Source organism: Canis lupus, chromosome 18 (assembly GCF_003254725.2).
Source record: "Canis lupus dingo isolate Sandy chromosome 18, ASM325472v2, whole genome shotgun sequence".
In the NCBI taxonomy this organism is placed as follows: domain Eukaryota; kingdom Metazoa; phylum Chordata; class Mammalia; order Carnivora; family Canidae; genus Canis; species Canis lupus.
Window position 1 is genome coordinate 50,773,759 of NC_064260.1, and position 23,833 is coordinate 50,797,591.

General features: G+C 49.0%; 1 protein-coding gene across 5 annotated transcripts in view; it reads right to left on the reverse strand.

Moving 5' to 3' along the window:
- Positions 1-488: 488 nt before the first annotated feature.
- DPP3 (dipeptidyl peptidase 3) overlaps positions 489-23,833 on the reverse strand; it is a 33,052-nt gene continuing 9,707 nt past the window's right edge. For all 5 annotated transcript variants that reach the window (XM_025446382.3, XM_025446381.3, XM_025446384.3 and 2 more), the window contains exons 3-18: positions 21,167-21,256; positions 20,489-20,626; positions 19,834-19,908; positions 19,124-19,217; positions 15,864-15,994; positions 15,621-15,751; positions 15,485-15,543; positions 12,421-12,615; positions 12,117-12,229; positions 11,710-11,802; positions 10,294-10,356; positions 10,067-10,191; positions 9,826-9,946; positions 8,570-8,749; positions 3,889-4,051; positions 489-1,030 (exon numbers count right to left, since the gene is read on the reverse strand). In XM_025446382.3, the coding sequence (XP_025302167.1) occupies positions 858-1,030; positions 3,889-4,051; positions 8,570-8,749; positions 9,826-9,946; positions 10,067-10,191; positions 10,294-10,356; positions 11,710-11,802; positions 12,117-12,229; positions 12,421-12,615; positions 15,485-15,543; positions 15,621-15,751; positions 15,864-15,994; positions 19,124-19,217; positions 19,834-19,908; positions 20,489-20,626; positions 21,167-21,256 (1,944 nt within the window). In that variant the 3' untranslated portion in view covers positions 489-857. The remainder of the gene's footprint in view (positions 1,031-3,888; positions 4,052-8,569; positions 8,750-9,825; positions 9,947-10,066; positions 10,192-10,293; positions 10,357-11,709; positions 11,803-12,116; positions 12,230-12,420; positions 12,616-15,484; positions 15,544-15,620; positions 15,752-15,863; positions 15,995-19,123; positions 19,218-19,833; positions 19,909-20,488; positions 20,627-21,166; positions 21,257-23,833) is intronic.

Consider the following 23,833-nt stretch of genomic DNA (forward strand, 5'->3'; position numbering starts at 1 on the left):
ATGATTTATTTTTTGCTCCTTCCCAGCCGGAACTTCCTGGCTTTGCAATTTCTGGATTATTGGCAGGACCCTCTGGCCTGGAGAGCAGCCTTTCAGTGCTTCTGAGCAGTGAAACTGACTCCACTACACCCTCCTCCTCCTCATGGTTAATCCGGTTGAAAAGGGGCTATGTCCTTCTAGAGGGCTGCGCTCAGAGAAACAAAACATAGTGTTAAGAGATTAAATCCTAGGATTGACTGAAATTGAGTTTCCAGTTTTTAGGTTCCTGGAATATTTTTAAATACAGGATAATGCCACAAAGGAGAACTGCAGAAAGTGTGCTATGCTCCTCCTCATGGCTGTGTATCATTTAGAAGTGTTATCAAAACCCTGTTGTGGAGGGGAACCTAAACTGACATTCTTCCCTTCCCCAGGCCTTGATCCCTTTGCCCTGCTGGGAGCAAATGAGAAGCAAGGCAAAAATCAAAGATTCACACAAATTCCAAAGATGGTGGTTGTTTCTAATGTTTATTTTTCTGGTTATAAAAGTAATGAAGAGCACTGGATTGGGAGAGGTTTTAAGTCCTGTAGCATTTAGATAGTCAGTTCTCAGAACTTCCATTCCCTTATCTGGGAAGCAGCATAAGGAGCCCGGCCTTGCCCACTCTTTCCAAGGGCAGTGCAGATCAAATGAGATAACACAGGAGAAGCACTCGGTAAACTGGCAAGTGCCCACAAATGGAAGGGGTTAGTGTCACCACCCTTGGCTGAGGTAGCACCAAGGTGCGAGCTCCTGCTCCTCCCCTAGCACACAAATGAAAGGGGGGTCACTTGCAACCCTGGTTTGGTGGAGTTGGGGGAGGAGCTGCATAAATCTCTCAAGCCTGGTCAGATGAGGCCTCATTGGGGCACTTCCAGAACCGGGCATCGGCTGTGGCCAGCTGAGTGAGGACCTCCTCCAACTCGGGCCCATCCTCTGGGAAGCGCTCGGAGAAGGATCGGATGAGGCCAGCAGCAGAGGCCTCATACTCGAGAAGCTGTACTTCTGAGTCTGGAGAGGAGAAGGAAAAAAAACATCAGCAGGTAAAGGTCTTAATAGGAAGCAGATAATCGGGATCCCTGGGTGGCGCAGCGGTTTGGCGCCTGACTTTGGCCCGGGGCACGATCCTGGAGACCAGGGATCGAATCCCACATCGGGCTCCCGGTGCATGGAGCCTGCTTCTCCCTCTGCCTATGTCTCTGCCCCCCCCCCCCCTCTCTGTGACTATCATAAATAAATAAAAATTAAAAAAAAAAAAAAAGGAAGCAGATAATCACAATCATAATCATAGGAGCAGGTAGTCTTCCTGAGCTCTTACCATGTGCCAAAAATTGTGCTCAGTGTCTTCTTATCTAATTTAATCTCTACAATAACCTGATGAGGAAGGGAGCATTAAAGAGGGAGTATTCAATGAATTGTTGCATTCATTCATTCACTTAATAAGTGTATACTCTGGTGCCATGTTAGGTTAAATAGACAGTCCTTGGCCTCCAGGAGCGTACAGTCCAGCAATTGTTTCATCTCTGACTACTGTGGGACCTTGGACAAGTTTCACAACCTGTCCAAGCCTCATTTTCCTCACCTATAAAGTGGGGGTGAGCACAGGGCTTCTTCTTTCAAGAAGCTACAGTGATTAAATACAATAATGCATCGAATGAATGCTCAATAAGTGCTAGCTATCACTAGCATCGTTATCTTGAGCACTCAGAAGAACTAAAGGGGCACCCATTTAACTCATGGGCTGTTCTGAGGGTCCCCTGAGTCCTCATGGGAAGCATTTCCCTCCGACATACTTTCACTGTTCCACCCACTCATAGAGCCTTGTCATGCTTTGTGGCACTGTGGGGTGTATGTAGCTAAGAGCACAGGCTTTGGGTTCAGACAGCACATGTTTAAATCCTGGTTCTGCCACCCACTAACTGTTGACCGCAGGCAAATACACAGCCCCTCAATGTCTCAGTTTCCAGTTGAAAAATGAAACAATAACTTCCCCATGGGGCTGTTGGGAGTTAATCCATTGAAAGTTTTTACCCAGTGACTGGCACATGGAAGTCCTCCAAAGTTACTCACCATCATCATCATCACCACCACCACCATCACCACCATCCCTTTGAAAATCCCACTTGGTCTTCAGGCTTAGTTTAACTACTTCCTCCCCAGATTCCCTCAAAGGTGAATGTGATCTTCCCTTCTCTAAGTGTTCAGACACCGTTTGGCCCCCTTGGGCGCTTATTAACACTCCCTGGCTGTGATCATTCCTCTCTAGGTCTTATTCCTAATGGACTGTGAACTACTTGAGGCAAGGGCCTGGGTCTGATTCATCTCTCCATCCCCAAGAGCCACAACGGGCTGGACAATCAAAATGGTAATGTAATGAGCACTTACTCCGTGTCTGGCATGATTTGTCTATTACTCATCTGACATGCATTAAGCAGCTCCTGTGTGCCAGATTCTATGCTAGCTACTTGCTGGGGATGTGCTATTCCTGCTGATATGAAGTATGGCATATAGGAAAATAGTAGAGTGATAGTGCATGAAGGGATTGCTTTAGGTTGAGGGGTCTTTAACAGAGACCAGAATGATAGGAAGGACCAACCACAGACTGTGCCCAGCAGAGGAAACAGTGAGTGCAAAGGCTATGGGAGGGGAGTGAGCTCAGGGGGTTGGAACGTAGAAAGGCGATGAGCCCCGGGAGCCAGTGAGCCAGGAAGAGGGGTCTCTGAGGCCTTCCAGGGGTCAGGGTCAAACCCCCTGAAGCCTCTGAAGTGCAGTGTAAAGAGTTGGAAATAAGCCTCTTAAATGTGTCTTCCTCACCAGGCAGAGTAATTATTTCATTTAACTTTCACAACTGCTTGTGACTATGGGAGTGAGGAGCACTCTTAATCTGACTCTAGGCTCCTCCAGTAAAGAGCTGTAAGCTCTGTGCCTCAGTTTTCTTAACTGCAAGATGTAAACTGTAACTACTTCATTGGCTTATGGTGAGGATTTATTTTTATTTTTTTGAAATATGCTCTGTGCCCAGTGTGGTGCTTGAACTCATGACCCCAAAGTCAAGAGTCACATGCTCCACTGACTGAGCCTGTTAGCCATCCCTGTGGTGAGGATTTAAAGAGTTAATCCATGGAAAGCAGTAAGAGCTTGAAGGAAGTACCCAATTCAGGTTTGCTACAGCATCAGCACACAATCAACACTGGCTTTATGGATGAAGACAAGGTCACAGAGCTGCTCTGAACCTCACACTATGGTGCACCTCTGCTTAGGTGCCTCAGGTGACAGGAGTCAGGAAAGATGGATTAAGAGGTAAGAGGAAATGCAGCAGGATGCTGGGCCCCCAAGGGCCCCCAATACAATAGGTGCAGTGCAGACAGGGTCAAGGCTTTTGGAAACAGAATCATCACTTGAGAAGGAAGAGGGCCCATGGGCCTGCTGATCGCTCTCCTGGGCTCTGTGGAGTCACATTGTCCCTTGGGTTCCACCAGCCCATTGGGTCCAATTCATGCCTGCCCCTCACCTCGTCCCCAGGTAACGACAGGCCTGATTCTTTTTTTTTTTTTTTTTTTTTTTTTAACGACAGGCCTGATTCTTCAGGATCATGCCTGGTTTCTCCAAGAGCCTGGGGTCTGTTTGTTCCACTAGCCCCTGCTCTGCTGACCTTCCACAAACCTCCAGTTGCTATCTTATAAGCAGCATAGCCCTGCATGTGTGGGGTGGTGGTGGTAGATGCCAAGGTTCAGACCTAGGGTTTGGCATGGGGAGGACTGGGTGAATGAGGGAAAGAGGCAGGAGTCACCTCAGGTAGCCTTGCCTGAGCCCAGGGATGGGTTCCAGGCCTCCTTTTGTAAATCAAAGGGGGCTGGGGAGTCCATTACCTTCAAGGCGAGTGTTGGGCTGAACGATGAGCTTCCGAGACTCCTTGCGGAGCAGCACTGTGTCCCTAAGGGTGAGGAAGCACTCAGGGGATGCATCAGTGACCGCTGCATACCCCTCATACAGAGCCCGGCCTCCGGCCACATCTCCTGTGGACTTCAACACCTGTGGGAAGGCAAAAAGAATTAGTGCCTATGACGGGCAACTCCCTGCATCCATGGGGCTTTGCCAGGGGCCACAGCCAACTGTGCCCACCCTGGATGGTATCTGCTGTCTCATGGTATTACCACTTGTGCCCAGTAAAGTGAAGCTAATGTTTCTCATTTGGTTGTCTCATTTGAGCTGCAGACAGAGAAAGCATTATCATCTTCCTCTTAAAAAAAAAAAAAAGCATATTACATATACAAAATATATAGAATATATATTAGGTTATAATATATAGGTTATAAAAAGTGATACATTGATTATTTAAAAAAAACAAGATGCCCATACAACCAGCACCCAGCTTAAGAGTTAGTTCCCTCCCTTTTTTTCAATTAAAAATTAAAAAAAAAAAAAGGGGATGCCCAGGTGGCTCAGCAGTTGAGTGTCTGCTTTTGGCTCTGGGTGTGATCCTGGAATCCTGGGATGGAGTTCCATGTCAGGCTTCCTACATGGAACCTGCTTCTCCTTCTGCCTATATCTCTGCCTCTCTCCGTGTGTCTCTCATGAATAAATAAAATCTTTAAAAATAAATAAATAGGGATTCCTGGGTGGCGCAGTGGTTTAGCGCCTGCCTTTGGCCCAGGGCGCGATCCTGGAGACCCGGGATCGAATCCCACATCGGGCTCCCGGTGCATGGAGCCTGCTTCTCCCTCTGCCTGTGTCTCTGCTGTTCTCTCTCTGTGTGACTATCATGAATAAATAAATAAAATCTTTTAAAAAAATAAAAATAAAATAAAAATAAATAAATAAAATAAAAATTAAATTTTTTTTTTTAATTAGGTAGGTTCCATGCCCAGTGTGGGGCTTGAACTCATGGCTGTGACATCAAGAGTTGTATGGTCTACTGATGGAGCCAGCCAGGCGTCCCAAGGATTTCCTGTCTGAGGCAATAATCTTTGATTCTGGGCTTATTATTCCCTTATGTTCCCTGAATTCTGCTCTCGACCAGGTTATTTTAACTTTTGCTCGTGTCCTGTGATTTGCTTTTTCTGCTTGAGTTATGTGTGAGATTCATCTGTGTTCGTGCATGCAGTTCACCCTTCTCACTGCTGTCCACTATTCCACTCATAAACACCACAGGTGAATCTCTTCCCATGTGAATGGGCAACTTGTGCTGTCTAGCTCTCAGCACCCTGTGGACACCTTGGGCACCTCCTGATGAACAGAATGAACAGGTGCAGGTTTCTCTGGGAGAGTCAGTGGTCTAGAGGTCAAGGGAACGCTCCACCTTAGACGAGCCCACATTGTTCTCCAAAGTTGCTGTACCAGGTGTTGCTCCCAGAAGCAGTGGCTGGCAGTCCTGCCTGCTCTGTATACCAGGCTGGTGTTGGCAGCTTCTCATTTTTGCCAAGCTGGTGGGTATAAAGCTCATGTGATTTAAACTGTGCTTTTCTGATTGCCCAAGAGGTTGAATATCTTCCCGCAAGTTGATGTGTTATTCATTTTCTTCTTCCTCCCTTTTTTAAGGATGCTTTCAATCTTCTATTTTATTTTTTTTTAAGATTTTATTTATTTGAGATATATAGAGAGAGACAGTGAGAGAAAGAGAGAGCAGTGGGGAGAGTGGGGAGAGGGAGAAGCAGGCTCTCTGCTGAGCTGGGAGCCCAACAGAGTGCTCAGTACCAGGACCCTGGGATCATGACCTGAGGTAAAGGCAGATACCCAATCAGCTGATCCACCTAGGTGCCCCAACCTTAGACCTTTCCACACTGCCCCTAATGACTCTTCACCTCTCTTAATTTTCTATCTTGGTCTCTGTGCTACGTGTTGTATACTTTCTTTTATCTTTAGCTGGATCTCAAACCTGTTTAACCTGCCTATTTTTAGTTTCAAGGGTTATGCAGTTTATTTCTGGGAGTTGCATTTGGTTCTTTTCCAAATATCTGACATCTTGCATGTCCAATCCTTACTGCTTCTGATTAGCAGGTGTCAAAGTAGGACTCCTACTAGGGCCCCCTCCAGGTAAGCCTCCACCTCTTAGATTCAGGGTTATAAGGATTCTCTGCGGGAGGGGGTGGTGGTGGTGGAGGTGGTGGAGAATGATCTCCAGGGGGAAAGTTTTTTTTTTTTTTTTTTTTCGGGGGGACAGTTAAAGAGAACATTTCATCCTTCTCTCTTCCCAGCAGTACTAAGCACACAGAAATTAGTGGAGACACATTTATCAAGCCACCATGTCGGATCCCATGAACTTAAACAGGGAGTTGGTAACATGGAAGCCAATTGGAGGCAGGACAGGTATAAGGAGGAGACCTAGCAAACTGAGGAGCCATGCCATGTCCAAATGCCAAAATACAGTGGCTGCTGCTCAGTTTCCACCAGTTGTTTACATGGGACTTGAGCCTATTGATGCCAGTCCTTCCAAGAAGCAGATTTATACCTGACCCTGTCAATTTTCACAATACAAGGTGGGCCAAAAGGGACTGTGTTTGTGACCCTGGCTGAAGCCTTTCCTTGTGGAAATGTCTTCATCTTCCCCACTTGCTGTCTCCTTGCTGTGCTCTTGGCTTTTGCTAGGGGTCTGATCAAACAAATGGCCATGTCAAAAATATCTCCATACTTCCTATCTTCTGTAAAGCTACTGCTGAGGTTACTGTCTATCCTGCTGAATGATTTCTCTTGTACAGAGATCCAACTGGTTCAGTCTCTAGAACGGAACACTCTCTGCTTGTTCCATACTCAGTTCAATATTGGGCTAGGATTTAGCAGATTTGATTCCTTCACCTAGTGACTTAACATTATTAATAAACAACTTTAGAATAATTCAAGATATCCGGAAAAATTGCAAAGATAGAACAGAGCGTTTCCATATGCCCCTTGCCCAGTGTCTCCTCTTGTTAACACTGTACAAAATTAGTGCATTACTATCAACTAAATTCTAGGCTTCTTTAGATTTCAACCTAGTTGTCCCATTAATGACCTTTTTCTATTCCAGAATCTAATCTAAGACACACTACGTTGCATTTTGCATATACTGATTTTTTTTTTAAGATTTCATTTACTTATTTGAGAGAGAGAGTGAGAGAGGAGGAGGAGCAGAGGAGGGAGGAGAATGAATCTTCAGCAGACTGTGCACTGAGCTCATAGCCCAACACAGAGCTTGATCCCAGGACCCTGAGATCACGACCTGAGCAGAAATCAAGAGTCGGACACCTAACTGACTGAGCCACGTAGGTACCTCTGCATCTACTAATTCCTAATTTCTTTTTTGAAGATTTTATTTATTTATTAATGAGAGATACAGAGAGACAGAGAGAGGCAGAGACACAGGCAGAGGGAGAAGCAGGCTCCATGCAGGGAGCCCGACGTGGGACTCGATCCCTGGTCTTCAGGATCAGGCCCTGGGCTGAAGGTGGCGCTAAACCGCTGAGCCACCTTGGCCACCCTAATTCCTAATTTCTAATTTTATTTTACTTTAAAGGCCAAACACATCTTTTATTTAAAAATGCCTTAAATCCTTTCTGGAAACAGGTAGGAGTATGATCATGGAGATATTTGCTGAGTTGAAGACTGGGCCTTCTATCAGTTGAAAAAGCTGGCAGGACCCAGTTCCAATGGAAGGTACTGCACAGTGGAGAGGGGGCCTTTGAATGGTTCTCAAACTTTGCTGAGTGTCAGACTCACACAGCAGGCAGGTAAACATGCAGATTCCTGGGCGCTACTCTCATGATTTCTGAATCAGGTCTGGGGCGATCCCCAGGAATCTGCATCTGTAGCCTGCTTCTGAGTGAGGCTGATGCTGCTCGTCCATGGACCACACCTCATGTCACACTGGCTTGGATAACACAACATTCTATTTGCTCAATATGTTGTGTCATTTGATTGCTGCCAGGTGAGGCAGGAGATGTATCCCATTAATTAGATAAGAAAAGTGGGGCCCAGCAAGGCAGAATATGTTGCCCCAATGACATGGCTAGTTAATAGTGTCATCAAAACCCCAAAAAGTCCTGACTCTAAGCATTCCTACATGGGGGGGAAGCCAGAGCCACACTGACCATTGTCCTTCACCTACTAAGCTCCAGGCCTCCTTCTGTCCCTCAACTCATGAAGTTCATTCCAGTCCCCACACTTTATGCTTTATGCTTTCTGTTTCTTCTGCTCACAGACCTTCTCATACTGGTTCCTGCCTGGCACTCAAATTGCAGCTTAAACGCCATCTCCTCCAAGAAGCCTTCCCTGACCACCCAGGCTAAGGAAGCTGTACATTCCTTTTCCCTCCAATTTCACCTGCTATTGCATCACCAATTTATAGCTCTTGTCATGATTTGAAATCATCTCATTCACTTATTGTTTACACGTTCACCACAACATAAGAAACCGCTCATAGCTTACGCCAGACCATGCCTGGCACATGGTCACACTCGGTGTACACACTTGTCCAATGAATGAATGAGTGAATGAACGGATGATCAGAAGGCTACGAGGCAGTGCTAGAGGATGGAGAGACAGGGTGAGGTGGGAAGGTAAGAGGGCTCCACGGACCTGAAGTTTCCTCAGGAACCTCTCCAGGGCGGGCTTGCCCACAGGCCGGATCTTGTTGCGGTCGAGGCGGACCCGGGCATCTGGGCGCCCATCAGCGCCTGTGGTGGGAGTGACAGTAACAAGTCCCTCGCCAGCCTCCAGCAGGACCCTGAGGATCACAAATCGGGCCTGCATGTGGGCCTGCCAGAGCCAAACAAGAAAAGAATCATTTACATCCCTGAGATAAGATACATCAGAAGCTTGGTCCAAAGCCTGAATATAATATGTGCTCACTCCTTGTCAATTATTCTTATCATTTCATTCTCCCTCACCCTGTGGATCTTTCTCTACTTATTCCTCTCCCCTTAAATTCTTCATCCCCTCTCTGCTCACAAGGGGAAGGCAGGCTGCCCTGGGAAACAGGAAGGCCGTTTCCAGGCAGGACCGAGAGCCCTGTGCTTCCCCCTTGCTAACCACCATGTCCTTCACTGCTCCAAACCCCTCCCTGATGATAGCAGATACCCCTTGGCCCCCCAACAGTCCAGGTCACCAAGCACTTTCTCCTCTACAATCTTGTTTGTATTCCACAGCGGGACCAAGTAGGCATCATGAAACCCAGTTTACAGATGATAAACAGAGGCCCAGAGAGGTGAAATGCCTTGCTTAGGATCACACAACTGTTAAGGGAGAGCAAAGACTCAGACCTCAGTTTCTTGACTCTAAAACATGTTATTTTGATGATGTAAGATTCCCTCAAGACATACTTGTATGAATTTTAAAAACATTCCTATTGTTTACTCTATTTCCAAAGGACATCTCATAACTGAGCAGCCTAGCCTGAAGGCAAACTGCTTGGATTTGAATCCTGGCTGTGCTGCTTACCAGCAAGTTACTTAATTTCTCTGTGCCTCAATTTCTTCATCTATAAAATGAAGGTAATAATAGTTTCCTGGGGTTGACACTGGGAGCAAGGAGTTAATTCAGGTAAAGTGCTTAGAACTGTGTGTAGCACTGACACAGGTCAGTTATTAGCAGTTGTAGTAAAATCACCTCAGCTGATCTGCCCTCAGAGGTGGGCAAGGAGACTATTACTCCCGTTGCACAGACAGGGACATTGAGTTCACAGCAGTGTGACCTACCCCCATAAGCACTAGTCTGGGATTAAACCCAGTTCACGGGTCTCGTAGGTAGATATGGTTGTCCCATCTCTACACCTAGAATCCTGACCTTGGACCCCACTGCCGGCCCTCCCCCTGATGGCTCTCTCTGGTCCCCACCTGTCTCCAGCTGGAGGCCTCAGGGGTGTAGAACTCCAGGGCGAGAAGCCCAGCCCGAACCATGTTGAGCCAGTTCACGTAGATCACATCTTCTGCATCAGCCCCCTCAAAGCCAAAGATCCTGGGGAAGGGGCAGGGAGGCAGCAGGGGCAGTCAGAGGCTGCCTGGGTCCTGACCCCCACCAGTACACCCTCCATCCACAAGGGAGGCCCACCCCCCCGCCCCGGCCTGCTGCTCATACTCCAGCACTTGGGGGTTGAGGCAGAGGTAGAGGCCCACGCTTTCAGCCCGGCATTCTTCGTAGCTAGAGGCGATGGTACTGAACTTGCTATCCCAGGTCTCCCCACTCCGGTACCAGCTCTGAATCTGGGAGGCGAGGCCCAGGAATTAGGTAGGCTTAGGGGCAGCTGCCACCCCAGGCATGCCCAGACCCCCAGCACCTGGGGTGTCTGCCGAGGCTGCCCTCACCTGTTCACCCGTCTCTGGGTTGATCACTGTCTCCTGGTCAAAGTTAAGTGCTCCTTTCTCATCCTGCAGAATGGTCAAGACATGAGATGAGTGAGGGAAAGGTGCCTGCCCCAGCCCATTACTGCAGCCAGGGAGGGATTCAAGTGCCATCCACACGCCGCTGCCTCCAAACCTGAGTCCTGTGACCCTGGCCCCCAGCCACATGAAAACCCAGACCTGGGATCTCCAGACCCCAGGTATGTACCAGCGGATGGTCCAGAAAGCTTGGCAGCTTGGTTGCTGCTCCCCATGCTGGCAGAGGCCATGGCCTGTGATTCTCTACCTCCAATAAGCATCAGCCTCACTAACTACTCCATGTGCCAAGCATCTTTTATGCGCCATCCGTTTATTCCTCACAACCTCCCCCCTGCCATGGTTCTGCTACCCCACCTCACAGGGAGGGGGGAAATGAGGCTCAGACACTACAAGCCACAGAGTGGAATCGGAGCACATCACCTCCATGCACACTATCTCTTGACAATAACACCCATTTCCAGAGGGCCTACTATGTCAGGCAAGACCTAGGGCTTTGCTTTTATTCCTCATGATAGCCCATATGGTAGGAGCCAGGGTCCCTGTTTTACAGATGGGCCAACTGAGGCTCAGGAAGGAGAACTAACTTATCCAAGGACACGGAGTGGCCACATTTGTCCCCACTGCCCTGTGGCTTTAAGCCTGGACAAGGCCCAATGCTAGGCTGCTGTCCCCTTTAGCTGCTCTCTGAAGCCTCCTGACCCCTGACCCTCCCAACTCAGTGAGGTGCCCTACCCCACAGCAAGCGGGACCCAAGCCAGAACCCTGCTCTCTCTGATGTCCTGGCCCCACCTGCCTCTGGTCATCTCATCTGTGCAGCTCTGTGCTAGGGGGCCAGAAAGGGCTCTTCTCAGCCTGGCAGGAAGGCTGTCTGTCTGCTTTATATTCTGTGCATGGATGTCACAGGGGCTCCAGCCACTCGGATGGGCTGGCAGGAAGGGGCTGTTCTGGGGAGATGTGACTCACTCCCTATTAATACCTGGAAAGGTACAGGTTCCAGGGAATAGTAGTACAAAGCCAGACCATGCAGCAGCCTCCGGACTGGGAGCCTCCAAAGACTGTCCCTCACAGCCTCCCTGTCCCTGGTGCTGAGTCACCTCCAGGGCAGGCTTCTGTGGCCTAAGCCAAACAACCCTCCCTGTGCAGGAGACCCCAGCTGGACTGTCCCTTAGGCTCTGCACCCTTGGGGCTCCTGGGACAGCTTGGGGGAGGGTGATATAGGGACTTCCTTCCTTCAGGGGCCATTTCCCCCACTTAACCCAAAGCCCCTGAAGGCAAAGACAGAAGTGGCTTCAACCTGGCTGGGGTTGACCATGGGGGAGGGGAGTTGTGGACACTTCTCACCTGTACAAACAGCTTGCCGCTGCCATGGCCCAGCAGCTCATGCAGTCCCACCTGCACATCAAAGGAGGGCCCCTTCCAGCGGATGTACAGGTCCTACCAAGACAAGCAGAGATCCATGCTACCCACTGCCCCACCACAGCCCCGCGGCCAGCTAATGCCTCCTTCATGCCAGGCTCCATGAGGGGCACCTCTTGGCCTATCTCATCCTTGCAACAACCTGGAGCAAGGGATTGCCTCTGCTGCTTGACAGGTGAGCAAACAGGCCATGTAACAGGGCCATGAGGCCAGGAAGTAGCTGAGCTGGGATGGCAGCCCCGCTCTTTCCTCTCCCTGCACTGGGCCTTCCACCTTCCTGTGCCGGCTATCAGGCCAGGCCCGACCCAAACCCTTGGGCTGTCAGTGCCCACCTTGTCATCCTCTTCCAGGAAGGTAAGCTTCTCCCGCTGTGTGGCATAGGCCACAGCCAGCACATTTCCCAGCGACACATTCTTAAAGCCATCCGTCTGCCTCAGGTCATCATCTGGAGAAGGTGGGGAGGGAGTCAGGGTGAAGGGGCAAACATCAAGGGCCACAGACAAAGGAGTCTAGACAGGAGGATGCTGCTGGGATGGAGAACTGAGTAGGGTACATGGCCAGGGCCACTGTGTGGAGGGGGAGGGGCAACTCTAAATGGAGGCCTAGGGGCTATTGTCACAGATTGAGGAAGCTCACAGTTGGGGATGTTGATTCCAGCAGGGATGCCAGAGCCAGAGAAGGTGAGAACATCCAGGGAGGTGAAGTCAGGGGTGAGGAACTTGTCCTTCTCGAAGGCCGGGGGCCAGGGTAGCTCCTTCAGCAGCTGTTCCGCACTTGCCACCAGACACTCAAACTTGGCACTCATGGCCTTGTTCACCATGGCCACAAAGCCTGTAGGGAGGGAGGTGGGCTGTGGGCTGGCAGGATTTCGAGGGGTCCCCTCCCCCACTCAACTCTGCTACCCCTCCAGCCATCATGCAGGTACTAAATGTCTGCTGCATGTAACACCCTTTGCTGGCCAGTGGGACAGTGACCCAGGCCTGGCCTTGCCTTCATAGAGGTCCCTGGGGTGGACAGGATGCAAAGAGAAGGCTTCACTGGTAACATCTGAGATGGACCTTAAAAGGAGGTGGGAGGGAGCACATAGAGGATGGTAGGCAAAGATCAGATTCCCCATGGAAGGGACTACATGAACAAAAAAATATGTTCTCTTTTGGGAGCAACTGAACTATCCTGCATGGCTAGAGCATCTGGCTTGTGAAGTGGGGATTATGGCTGCTACAGAGGAGGGCTGGGACTGATCCTTTCAGGTTTAATGCAGTTAAACCTAGCCGCTGTTTGTTTCCAAAGTTGCACTCCATAAGATGCAGTTTCTATGAGAGCCTTCATAAAGAAAAAGCTTCCTGGTTAAATAAGTTTGAATACTATATGCTCTACTTCCGACTTCTTAGAGATTCCTGATATACATTGCATATTAGAAGCACTGAAGAGTCCTGTAGGCAAGACCTCCTGCTACTTAGCACTAAACCCTTCATGGTATAATTCCTGTGAACCCCGCATGAACTATACCTTGGAAAGGCCTGGCCTAAACTACTGCCTGGTCAGGCTCTTACAAAGAATGGAGTAACTTGGCCAAGGGTTAGACTTGGCAAAGCCTCCCTGTGTCAGGTGGAATTGACATACAAGGTCAGGAAGACACGACGATTAAAATAGCAGAGAAGGGCAGCCCCGGTGGCGCAGGTTTAGCACCACCTGCAGCCCAGAGCGTGATCCTGGAGACTCTGGATCGAGTCCCACGTCAGGCTCTCTGCATGGAGCCTGCTTCTCCCTCTGCCTGTGTCTCTGCTACTCTCTCTCTCTCTGCATCTCTATGAATGAATAAATAAATAAAATCTTTAAAAAAATAAAATAGCAGAGAAGAAAAAGCAACCACAAGGGCTGGTTAAATAAATCAGGGCGCAGCTATATGATGGCACACCATGCAAATATTAGTCGGGTTGTAAAATATCAAATGTCATGAGAAATTATAATGTTACGCAGCTATTTAAAAGAACGGCTGGCTCAGTCGGTACACCCTTGATCTCAGGGTCATGAGTTCAAGTTCCACATTGGGCATGGAGCCTACTTAAAATAAAAGTAAAAATAAAAGAACATGGTAGGGGGATCCCTGGGTGGCGCAGCGGTTTAGCGCCTGCCTTTGGCCCAGGGCGCGATCCTGGAGACCCGGGATCAAATCCCACGTCGGGCTCCCGGTGCTTGGAGCCTGCTTCTCCCTCTGCCTATGTCTCTGCCCCCCTCTCTCTCTCTCTGTGACTATCATAAATAATAAATAAAAGAAAATAAATAAATAAATAAAATAAAATAAATAGATAAGTCTTTAAATAAACAAATAAACAAAAATCACAATGGACATTCCCAATTTTAACCTTGAGGTGGGTCCAATCATGGATGATTTTTTTTCAAATCTATTTTCAAAATCTGTGACCGTGAACATGGACTACTTTTCCTTTAAAAAAAATTTTTTTTTTAAATTTTTAAGTAATCTCTACATCTAGTGTGGGGCTTGAATTCACAAGCCTGGGATTAAGAGTCACATGCTTGGGACACCTGGGTGGTTCAGCAGTTAGGGGGCTGCCTTCAGCTCAGGTTGTGATCCCGGGGATCCAGGATTGAGTCCCACATCGGGCTCCTGTGTAAAGCCTACTTCTCCCTCTGCCTATGTCTCTGCCTCTCTCTCTGTCTCTCTCATGAATAAATAAATAAATAAATCTTAAAAAAAAAAAAAAAGTCATATGCTCTACTGAATGAGACAGCCTGGTACCCCTGGACTACTTTTCTAATAACCACAATGAGTTAGGTAAAGAGGGGAGCCTCTGAGATCAAGGTTGCTTAGGAGGTTCTGGGGTCTTGGCCTGGAGAATCAGGATCCAGGCAGGGAAGCTGCAGGTGTGCAAACCTGTCCTCCCCTTTGGCCCCTGCATCACCTGCACCCTGGGCCTGCATTTATAGGCTCAGATCTAAGCCCCCCACCAGTTGCCAGGGCTTTCCTCTCTCTTCCCAAGCTAATCTCTCTGGCTTCTAGTAGTCGGATACTCCAGAGTCTATCTCCAGGGGCTGAGGAGGATAAGGCTTGGCACAGAAGTCTAAATCCTCAGGCTGGATTCCCTGCCTTGCACAGGTGAATCCTGTGGGGGTATGGGCAGGCCTCCCACCTGCCCTTGGGATGACAGCAGCCAAGTCAAGTTCACAGTCATGATGTTAATTATTCTCCCACTCACCCAGGACCTTTTATGTACCTGGCTTGTGCTAAGCAGCCTGCATAATTATGTGTTATCCCATAATTGTTTTTATATAGAGCTATAAATGCCTCACTTCCCAAGACACCCAGAAGGGAGTGACTGATGCTCAGATGTGGGGTTTACACAGCTGGGAGGTCACACAGCCAAAGCTGGGCTTGGGACGACTGTTGCCTGTGTCCACATCAGACAGCAGAGGCAGCACAGCAAAGTGGCTCAGAGCCAAGGTGCCAGGCTTGGCCACCCACCAGCCATCCCTAAGTCACCAGTTCTGTAAAGTGTGGATAGCAACTGTCATGGGAGGACAGTGTCCAAATGAACTACTATAGCTAAGTGCCCAGTATCCAGTAAACCAACAACAGTGGTTCTGGTTACCTATATTATTATTGCCAAGCGAGGGGAGAGCCCACAGGGGACATCAGGATAAGGGTCTATAAGCTGACCACCCTCCTTCCAGGAGTTACCTTCAAACTCTCCACGGGAACCAAAGGGGTCTCGGTAGCTCTCAATGAACCCGATGTAACTGGGGGAGCAAAGAACAGAGATGGAAGAGGGGCAGGCAGGAGGAGGGGACAGTTGGGGTGAAGGCTGGTGCCTCACCTCTCCACGATGGGGCCTTTGTCCTGTATCCAGAAGCGGGAGCCCCTCTTGTGGGCCTCAATGGAGCCCTGGGTGAAACTTTCTATGTACTGAGCCAGCATCTGTTCCTGCAGGCTGTTGGCTGCATACGCCTGGGAGAGAGCAGGGGTGGGTCAGCCTGAGGCCACCCATGCATCCCAACACCTGTGTTTGCAGCCCAGAGGGATCTGGAGCTTGCACACCTCAGCCCCCAGCCACCCCTACCTTGGCTTTCTCCAGGTGCTCCACCACCTTCTGGAGAATAGGCGCATAGTCTCCCCGAGTCACCTGGAAATGGCACCCCCGGAATTCATAGCTCTTCAGCTTGGAAGTCATTTCAGAATGCAGAGTGGGCTCTGAGGGAAGAAGGTTTGCTCAGGGAAAAGGCTAGTGTAAAACACCCCAGCAAACTTCTCACCGTGACACTCTTACTCTAAGATCTCCAATGACTCTCCACGGCCTACAGAAGTTAGTAGAAATTTTCATTTTCGAAAAATACGCATATAACATAATAGGAAATATTCTAAGGGCTTTACGTCAGCTAATTCATTTAAGCCTCACATCAACTCTAGGGGGAGTTATCTCCATTTTACAGATGGGGAAACAAAGTCACAGAGAAGTAAGTTTCCAAAGGTCACATGGGCAGTAAGTGGCAGAGCAGGATTCAAACCTAGGGTGGCAAACTGTATTTAGAAAGACAGTCATCGGGATCCCTGGGTGGCGCAGCGGTTTGGCGCCTGCCTTTGGCCCAGGGCGTGATCCTGGAGACCCGGGATCGAATCCCACGTCGGGCTCCCGGTGCATGGAGCCTGCTTCTCCCTCTGCCTATGTCTCTGCCTCTCTCTCTCTCTCTCTCTCTCTCTCTCTCTCTCTCTCTCTGTGACTATCATAAATAAATAAAAATTAAAAAAAAAAAAAAAAGACAGTCATCCCTGAAATATAAGGAGCCTTATCAGGTGATGAGAGGGTGAATGGGAAGTAGAAGATGAAATGAAGAGAACATGTTGAAGAGAAGTGAAGAAGGGGACATGAGCTAAGGAAAGCAGGCTGCCTCTAGACACTAAAGCTGAATGAGGCAAGGAAATAGATTCCCCTTCTGGAGGCTCCCGAAGGAACTGGAGTCTTGTTTCAGACTTTGGACCTCCAGAACAGCAACAGAAGAAATTTATGTTGTCTTATGCCACTCAATTTGTGGGGATTTCTTGCATTTTGCCTGTTGTCACTGAACAGTAGGACATACTTCTAGGTTATGTTTTAAAAGAAAAAAGATAACCAGAGTCTCTCCCCACCTCCCAATGTGACATCCCCCATCAGGATGTGAGGGCTCTTTTCCCTCCTCTTGAAGGTGGGCAGGCTTGTGACTCTAGCAGAAGTGATGCCACATGACTGCTGATGCCAGATCATAAATGGTGACACAGCTGCCTGGCTCTCTTGGAATGCCCACTCGTGGAGGCCAGACAACACGAGCAATGTGATGAAGCCACATGAGGTGTTTTGGCCCCTAGCCCCTGCTGAGGTCCCAGCTGACAGCTACCATCTTCCACCAGATGTGTGAGTGAGCAAGCCTGAAGGTGTTTCCAGTCCCCAGGGGCTGGTAACAACCCAGTCTCCAACTCTTTGGAGATCTCAGATATTGTCACCGGGCACAAGCTGTTCCTATCATGCCCCATCCAAATTCCTGACCCACAGAGTCTGTGAGCATGAAGAGGTGGGTTTATATCCCTAAATTTGGGGGGCATTGTACACAGCAGTAGATGACACAACAGGTACGCTCAGGCAGCTTGGCTCCAGAGCCACACTCTCAAGCACTATCCTATACATAGTAGAGTATATGTAAGTATAGGCTTGGCTTATTTTCCAGTGTGATCTATTCCTATTCCCATGAACCCAATATCCCCTTCCTTAGTCAAATCAAATGACTTGCCAATCCCTAAACTTTCCCTCCACCGTGCTCTGGGCTCACACCATTCCCTCCACCAGAAGTGCTGATGCCATCTTTATCTATTCCCACACCAAATATCTGAGTTTCTACCAAGTGCTAGCCACTGGGGAGACAGTGGTCAATGAAACACACCCTTCCTCCTCTTGAGGAGCCTGTAGTCCAAAACAACAAATCTGGGACATTACTGGGTGTGCTGATGGGAAAAGAGAAGGAAAGTCATGGAAAGACAGGGCAATGTCGTGGAATAAGTGATGCCCTAGGATGGTCTAGAGGATGAGTAGGTGTCCATCACGTGAATGTGTAGGCAGTAAGAGGACTTCAAGGTGGAAGGGGAACAGACCATCAAAGTCCTAGACAGCGTATGTGAGAACATGGGGTTTTGGGGGGATTGTAAGCTGCTGAGCATGGCTGGGGCAGAGTCTAAGTGGGAGGTGAACAGGGATATGAGGCTAGGGGGTGGGAGGTGGAAAAGGAGGGCCAGGTTGCAAAGGTCCTCATAGGGCCTGCATATTTCTTTCTACACTGCATACATTTCCCTCTCACCTGGTAACAGACCCTGATTTTCCTCTGAGAATCCCCTGCTGCCAGCTCCTCCAGTTCAGGTGAGTGGGAGGGGCTGGGCTCATCACTTGGCTCTGAGACAGTTTTGGGATCAAGGTCCAGACAATCAGAGATCTATCTGTGCCTTGACCACAGGGATTAGTTCACAGATAAATATGGGATCCAAAATAGAGAAACTAGAGCCACTCCCACACCTTACTGAAGGAACTTCTGGGAGGAAAGGACCCTTTTTCTGCTTGGGTGGCCAGGCTGGTAACTGACTATCAGGCCCTGTGTGGGAGGAACATGCCATGGATAAAGTCAGAGAATGGAGCCAAGAGACAGAAAGAGAGAAATTCCTCAGAATACTGTCCGAGCAGCTGTGTTCAGCTGTGCTTGAAGCCATCCTACTCTAGGCTTCTTAATTACCCAAGTCTGTTAAGTCCCCTTCTGGTTTAGGCAAATATGCAATAGACTCTTCACTTAAGAAGAGTTCTGAATGATAGAGCCCTTGGAGGGCTCTTTGAGAGATACTCAGGAAGCAGACTTTAGGACATTCGCCATCTCTACCTTTCTAGGTCCTGAACCTCCAAAAATCCATATGGTTACCTCTTCCAGGAAGCCCTCACTGATGCGCAGTTTGGACTTCTAGCCTGTTATGGGGCATATGGCCCAGCCTCTATTCCCATTATTCACATGGATTATTGTATTTTGTGCCACTACCTGAAGGATAGGGACCATCAGAGGCTCGCAGCAGTAACACCCTCCAAGTGGCATGGAACCTCTCTCTCTGTCCTTGTACTTCCCCTGTATCTTTGCCGTCATGGCCAGCCCCAGGGCTAGGGTCCCCTCAGAGGTACCACCATGCACAGAGCACATCATGAACACAGTGACCAGTAAGTCTGTAGTCAATATGTCCTGTAACTATTATGACTGTTACTCCCTGCAGAACCCACCAACCCTCCTGGGCCCAGGACTAGAAGGGGTGTGTGAGGCAGCTCACCCATGCCAAGCACAGAAGCCAGCCGCACCTCGTAGCAGGGCTTCCCATCCAGGCTGACACCCTTGAAGAGTCGCGTGTTGTATGCACTGAGGTTCTAGAAGAGACCAGGGCAGAGGTATGGGGAAGGAGAGTAAGTCCAGAACGGGCTGCAAGGTGGGAGGAAAAGGGGTCCACACCAGGGAAGGAAGGTACAGAGGCAAAGCAGGCTGGGGCCTCTGGGGGAACCTGGCTAAGTCCACTGCGATGGGGAGAGGGCAGGTGGGCAGGCCAGGCCAGGCTTTCCCACTCTACTCCATATGCTGAGCCCTAACTTTTACTAAGTGCTGACTCCCCTGTGTCAAGCACTACACGCTCTCGGCTAACCCAGGGCCACGCGAGGCAGCAGACATGGAAACTGGTTACACAGCTGCTGGGAAGCAGACCCTAGGAGTCTAGGGCCCAGACCCAGGGCCCAACAGGAAGCAGCTCTAATCTTCTGCACCATCCTGCCCTGAGGCTGTCATGAGGCCTTCAGCCTGGGAGCAGCTCTATCGCTGGCACACATGGGCACGTCTTCACTGGAGCCATGCCAGCTCTTAGACAATGATTCTAAGACTAGTCTTTTCTACTTCAAACACCCAAAATGCTGTGTCTCTGGACCCAAGCTGAGACCCAGGAGTGGGTGCCAATGGCAAGGGGGCCCCATCAAACCAATATTCCAACCCTCAAACCTGTGAGTCCAGAAAGTCTTGAGCCAGTTTGGCATCTTCCATGGTACAATCCCCAGAGAAGTAGGTAGTGATTCCCTGTCAGTGAAGGGGACAGATGGAAAGGAGGAACTGCCAGGGTCAAGACATACTACCCCCAGCCCCCTGCTTCCTGTACCCCCTCCCAGCATCCCCCACTCTGCCTCCTCGATCTGTTTCCAGGGGAAAAAATTGTAACACAAATCACAAACAGAGGCCCATCTCCAGCCTCCCTGCAGCTCTGCTCCAGCCTTTCCTGGGCTGGCCCACCCTGAAAGCTTGCCATGGCCCTCACAATAGGCAGTTGCTAGATAGCTTCCAGAGGTGGGAAGCCTGGGATCCCTCCTGGCCCATCTTCTCCTCCTCAGTTCCCTCTAACTCTCAGCTCAGCTCTTCTCTCCTTCCCTTCTGCATACACCTCCCTAGGATGTCAGAACCAGAAAGGCATTCAGGAAGTATTCCATCCAACTTGCTTCATAGTTTACAGATGACAAAACTGAAGCCCGTGGTGGGGGGCAGCTTTGCCTCAAGAGCGTGAGCCAAAGCCCACTGCGTCCCTGCCCAGTACCCGGTACCCTCCCCTCCATGCCAGGTGACTTCAAAGGATGCCCTGCACACTCCGTATGGTTGGGGGCCTCACCTCCTTCCCCAGCCCGAGGTGTCGAAGCCTTGGCTCCAGAGAGAACATGAGCTCCCTGCAGGTCTGCCAGAGGCTCCTGATTCCTTCCGGGTGCTGCTGAGCTGCCTTACTCCCCAGGATCACTCGTTCCAGCTTCTCCTGCAGGGAAAAAGGCCATAGCACCCAAACCTGTCTTCTCGATCCTCCACACCCAGCTTTTCTCCCACAGTCTGAGACCTGGCTCAAAGTGTGACTGATGGACTAGCAGCATCGGTGTTGCTCAAGAAATGGTGAACCTCAGGCCCCACTACAGAACCGTTAAGTCAGAAACTGCATTTCAACAAGATGGCCAGGCAACTTGTGTATACAGTTAGTGCGGGAAACCCAGGTGTAAGAACTGCCTCTGCCCCAGTTAGGCTCGAGCGCCACAGTCCCAGTGACGGACTCTCCATTCCTGGGCCTCTCCACCATCCCCCATGATGACCAGGTTCCATTTCTGCAAGCACTTCATGTTCCCAGAGCACTTCCACATCCCTCCCTTGGATGCCCTCAGGTCAGCACAGTCAAGAAGAAACACTGTTTTTCCATTATATGTGAGGAGCATGGCAGTGGCAGGGTCAAGGTTCCCTCCGCTTAGGCCCCCACTACCATCCCGCCAGCCCCAAATTCCTTACTTTCCCCGGCACTCTCCCAACTCACCTTGGGCAGGTTAGGAACAAATTTGGTGTCGCCAAAGGACTTGTAGTTGCCCATGTTGGAGTAGATACCCGCAGCATATACCAGGAATGCCTAGGGGGAGGTGGACATCAGAGACACGGAAGCACAGCCTCCCCCAACCCCAGGGAGATTCCCTCCTGAGATGTTAACACCTGGAGGAACCAGTATAGGTGAGGCTGGGAAATCTGGGGGCAGGACTCAGATCCTGGGAGGCTCCAGTCTGGCCTCAATATACTTTCATAGACCAATCTTCACATACCCATTGTCCAGCCAAACTGGTCTTCTCGGTAGCTCCCAAACACAGCCACCCTGTTCCTGCGATGCCCAGCACCCTCTCAGCTACTCGCGGCCATTCCATATGACCTCTGAAGTGTAAACACTGCCTCTGCCTCCTTCTGCAGAAAGCCCCCACAGGGCAGGCAGCTGGCATTGGAAGCATCAAATGTTAGACCTGGAGGGACCTTGATCATCTGCTCTACAGCTTTTGCAGGCCCAAAACTTATTCTTCCTTCCTCTGGCAACAAGACTTCAATCTTCCTCTTGGGAAGGAGGGGGATCTCCCTTCTCTGACTCCAGGGGTAGGCACAGGCTCAAGCCAGACAGTAGGAGCCCTATCCAGGCAATTTCCTAGTGGCAGAGAGCCTGTTCCTATACTAGGGATCATCGAGCTTGGAGTCCCTCGACCTCCCCTACTGGAGTGAGGAAAGAAAGCAAAGCTGAGAGATGAAGACTGCATCAAAATGCTATCAGTGGGGCACTTGGGTGGCTCAGTGGTTGAGAGTAATCCTCGGGTCCTGGGATCAAGTCTTGCATCAGGCTCCCCAGGGAGCCTGCTCCCCCTCTACCTGTCTTTGCCTCTCTCTCTGTGTGTCTCTCATGAATAAATAAATAAATAAAATCTTAAAAAAAAATGCTATCACTGAGCCCCTGAATCCAGCCATGACTGAATCCTGCCCTAGCTCTAGACTTTTCAATTATGGGAGCCTAGAACTCTTTTTAAAAATAGACTTTTGGGATCCCTGGGTGGCGCAGCGGTTTAGCGCCTGCCTTTGGCCCAGGGCGCGATCCTGGAGACCCGGGATCGAATCCCACGTCAGGCTCCCGGTGCATGGAGCCTGCTTCTTCCTCTGCCTGTGCTCTGCCTGTCTCTCTCACTGTGTGCCTATCATAAATAAATTAAAAAATTTAAAAAAAAATACTTTTTTTTTTGAGAATTTTAGATTTACAGCAAAACTGGGCAAAAAGTATACAGATTTCCCATGTACCCTTGTGCCCCCACACGAACAGCCCTCCCTATTATCAACATCTCCCACTGGAGTGGCACATTTGTTACAAGTGATAAACCTACACAGACACATCATCACCCAAAGACCATAGTCTACGTTAGGGTTCACTCCTGGTGTTGTACATTTTATGGGTTTAGACAAATGGATGGCATATACCCACTATTATGTAGATACATTACTCTGTACTATGGAGTAGTTTCACTGCCCTATATATCCCTCTCAATGCCTGGCAACCACTGATCTTTTTTTTACTATCTCCATGGTTTTTTCTTTTCCAGAATATCCTATACTTAGAATTAAATATATGTAGGCTTTTCAGAGTGGCTCCTTTACTTACTAATATGCATTTGACTTTCCTCATCTCTTTTCATGGCTTGATACTTCATATCTTTCTAGCACCAAATAATATTCCATTGTCTAGATGGACCAAATTTGTCAATTCACTTACTGAAGGACATCTTGGTTGCTCCCACTGTTGGCAATTATGAATAAAGCTGCTACAAACATCCACGTGCAGGTTTTTGTGTGGACATAAGTCTTTACCTCAAGATTTCACTTCAGTAAATACCAAGGAGCATGATTGCTGGATCACATAGTAAGAGTGGGTTTCTTTTGCAAGAAACTGTCAAACTACCTTCCACAGTAGCTGTATAATTTTGCATTCTCACCAGCAGTGAACAAGAATTCCTGTTGTTCCACATCCGTAACACCATCTGGGTGTTGTCAGTGTCTTGGATTTTGGCAAAGTAATGGGTGTGTAGTGGTTGTCTCATTATTTTTATTTGTAATTCCCTAATGACATATGATGTGGAACATGTCTTCAAACACTTATTTGCCATTTGTATATTTTCTTTGGTGAAGTATCTGTTACAGTCTTGGCCTACTTAATTGGGTTGCTTGTTTTCTTATTGTTGAATTTTAAGAGTTCTTTATATATATTCTGGCTAATAGTCTTTTATCAAATACATCTTTTGCAAATATTTTTTCTGTGGCTTGACTTTCATTCTCTTGACAGTGTATTTCACAAAGCAGAACTTTTAAATTACATTGAAGTCTAGGGGCACCTGGCTGGCTCAGTCAGTTGGGTGTCTGCCTTTGGCTTAGGTCATGATGGAGCCCTACATCGGGCTCCCTGGTCAGTGGAGGGCCTGCTTCTCCCTCTTCCACTGCCCTCCCCCTGCTTGTGTTCTCTCTCTCTCTTAAATAAATAAAATCTTTTAAAATAATGACATTGCAGCCCAGCTTATCAATTATTTCTTTACGGATTATATTTGGACTTCTACCTAAAAAGTCATCTCCATATCCAAGGTCATCTAGATTTTCTATGTTATCTTTTGAGAATTTTACAGTTTTGTATTTAACA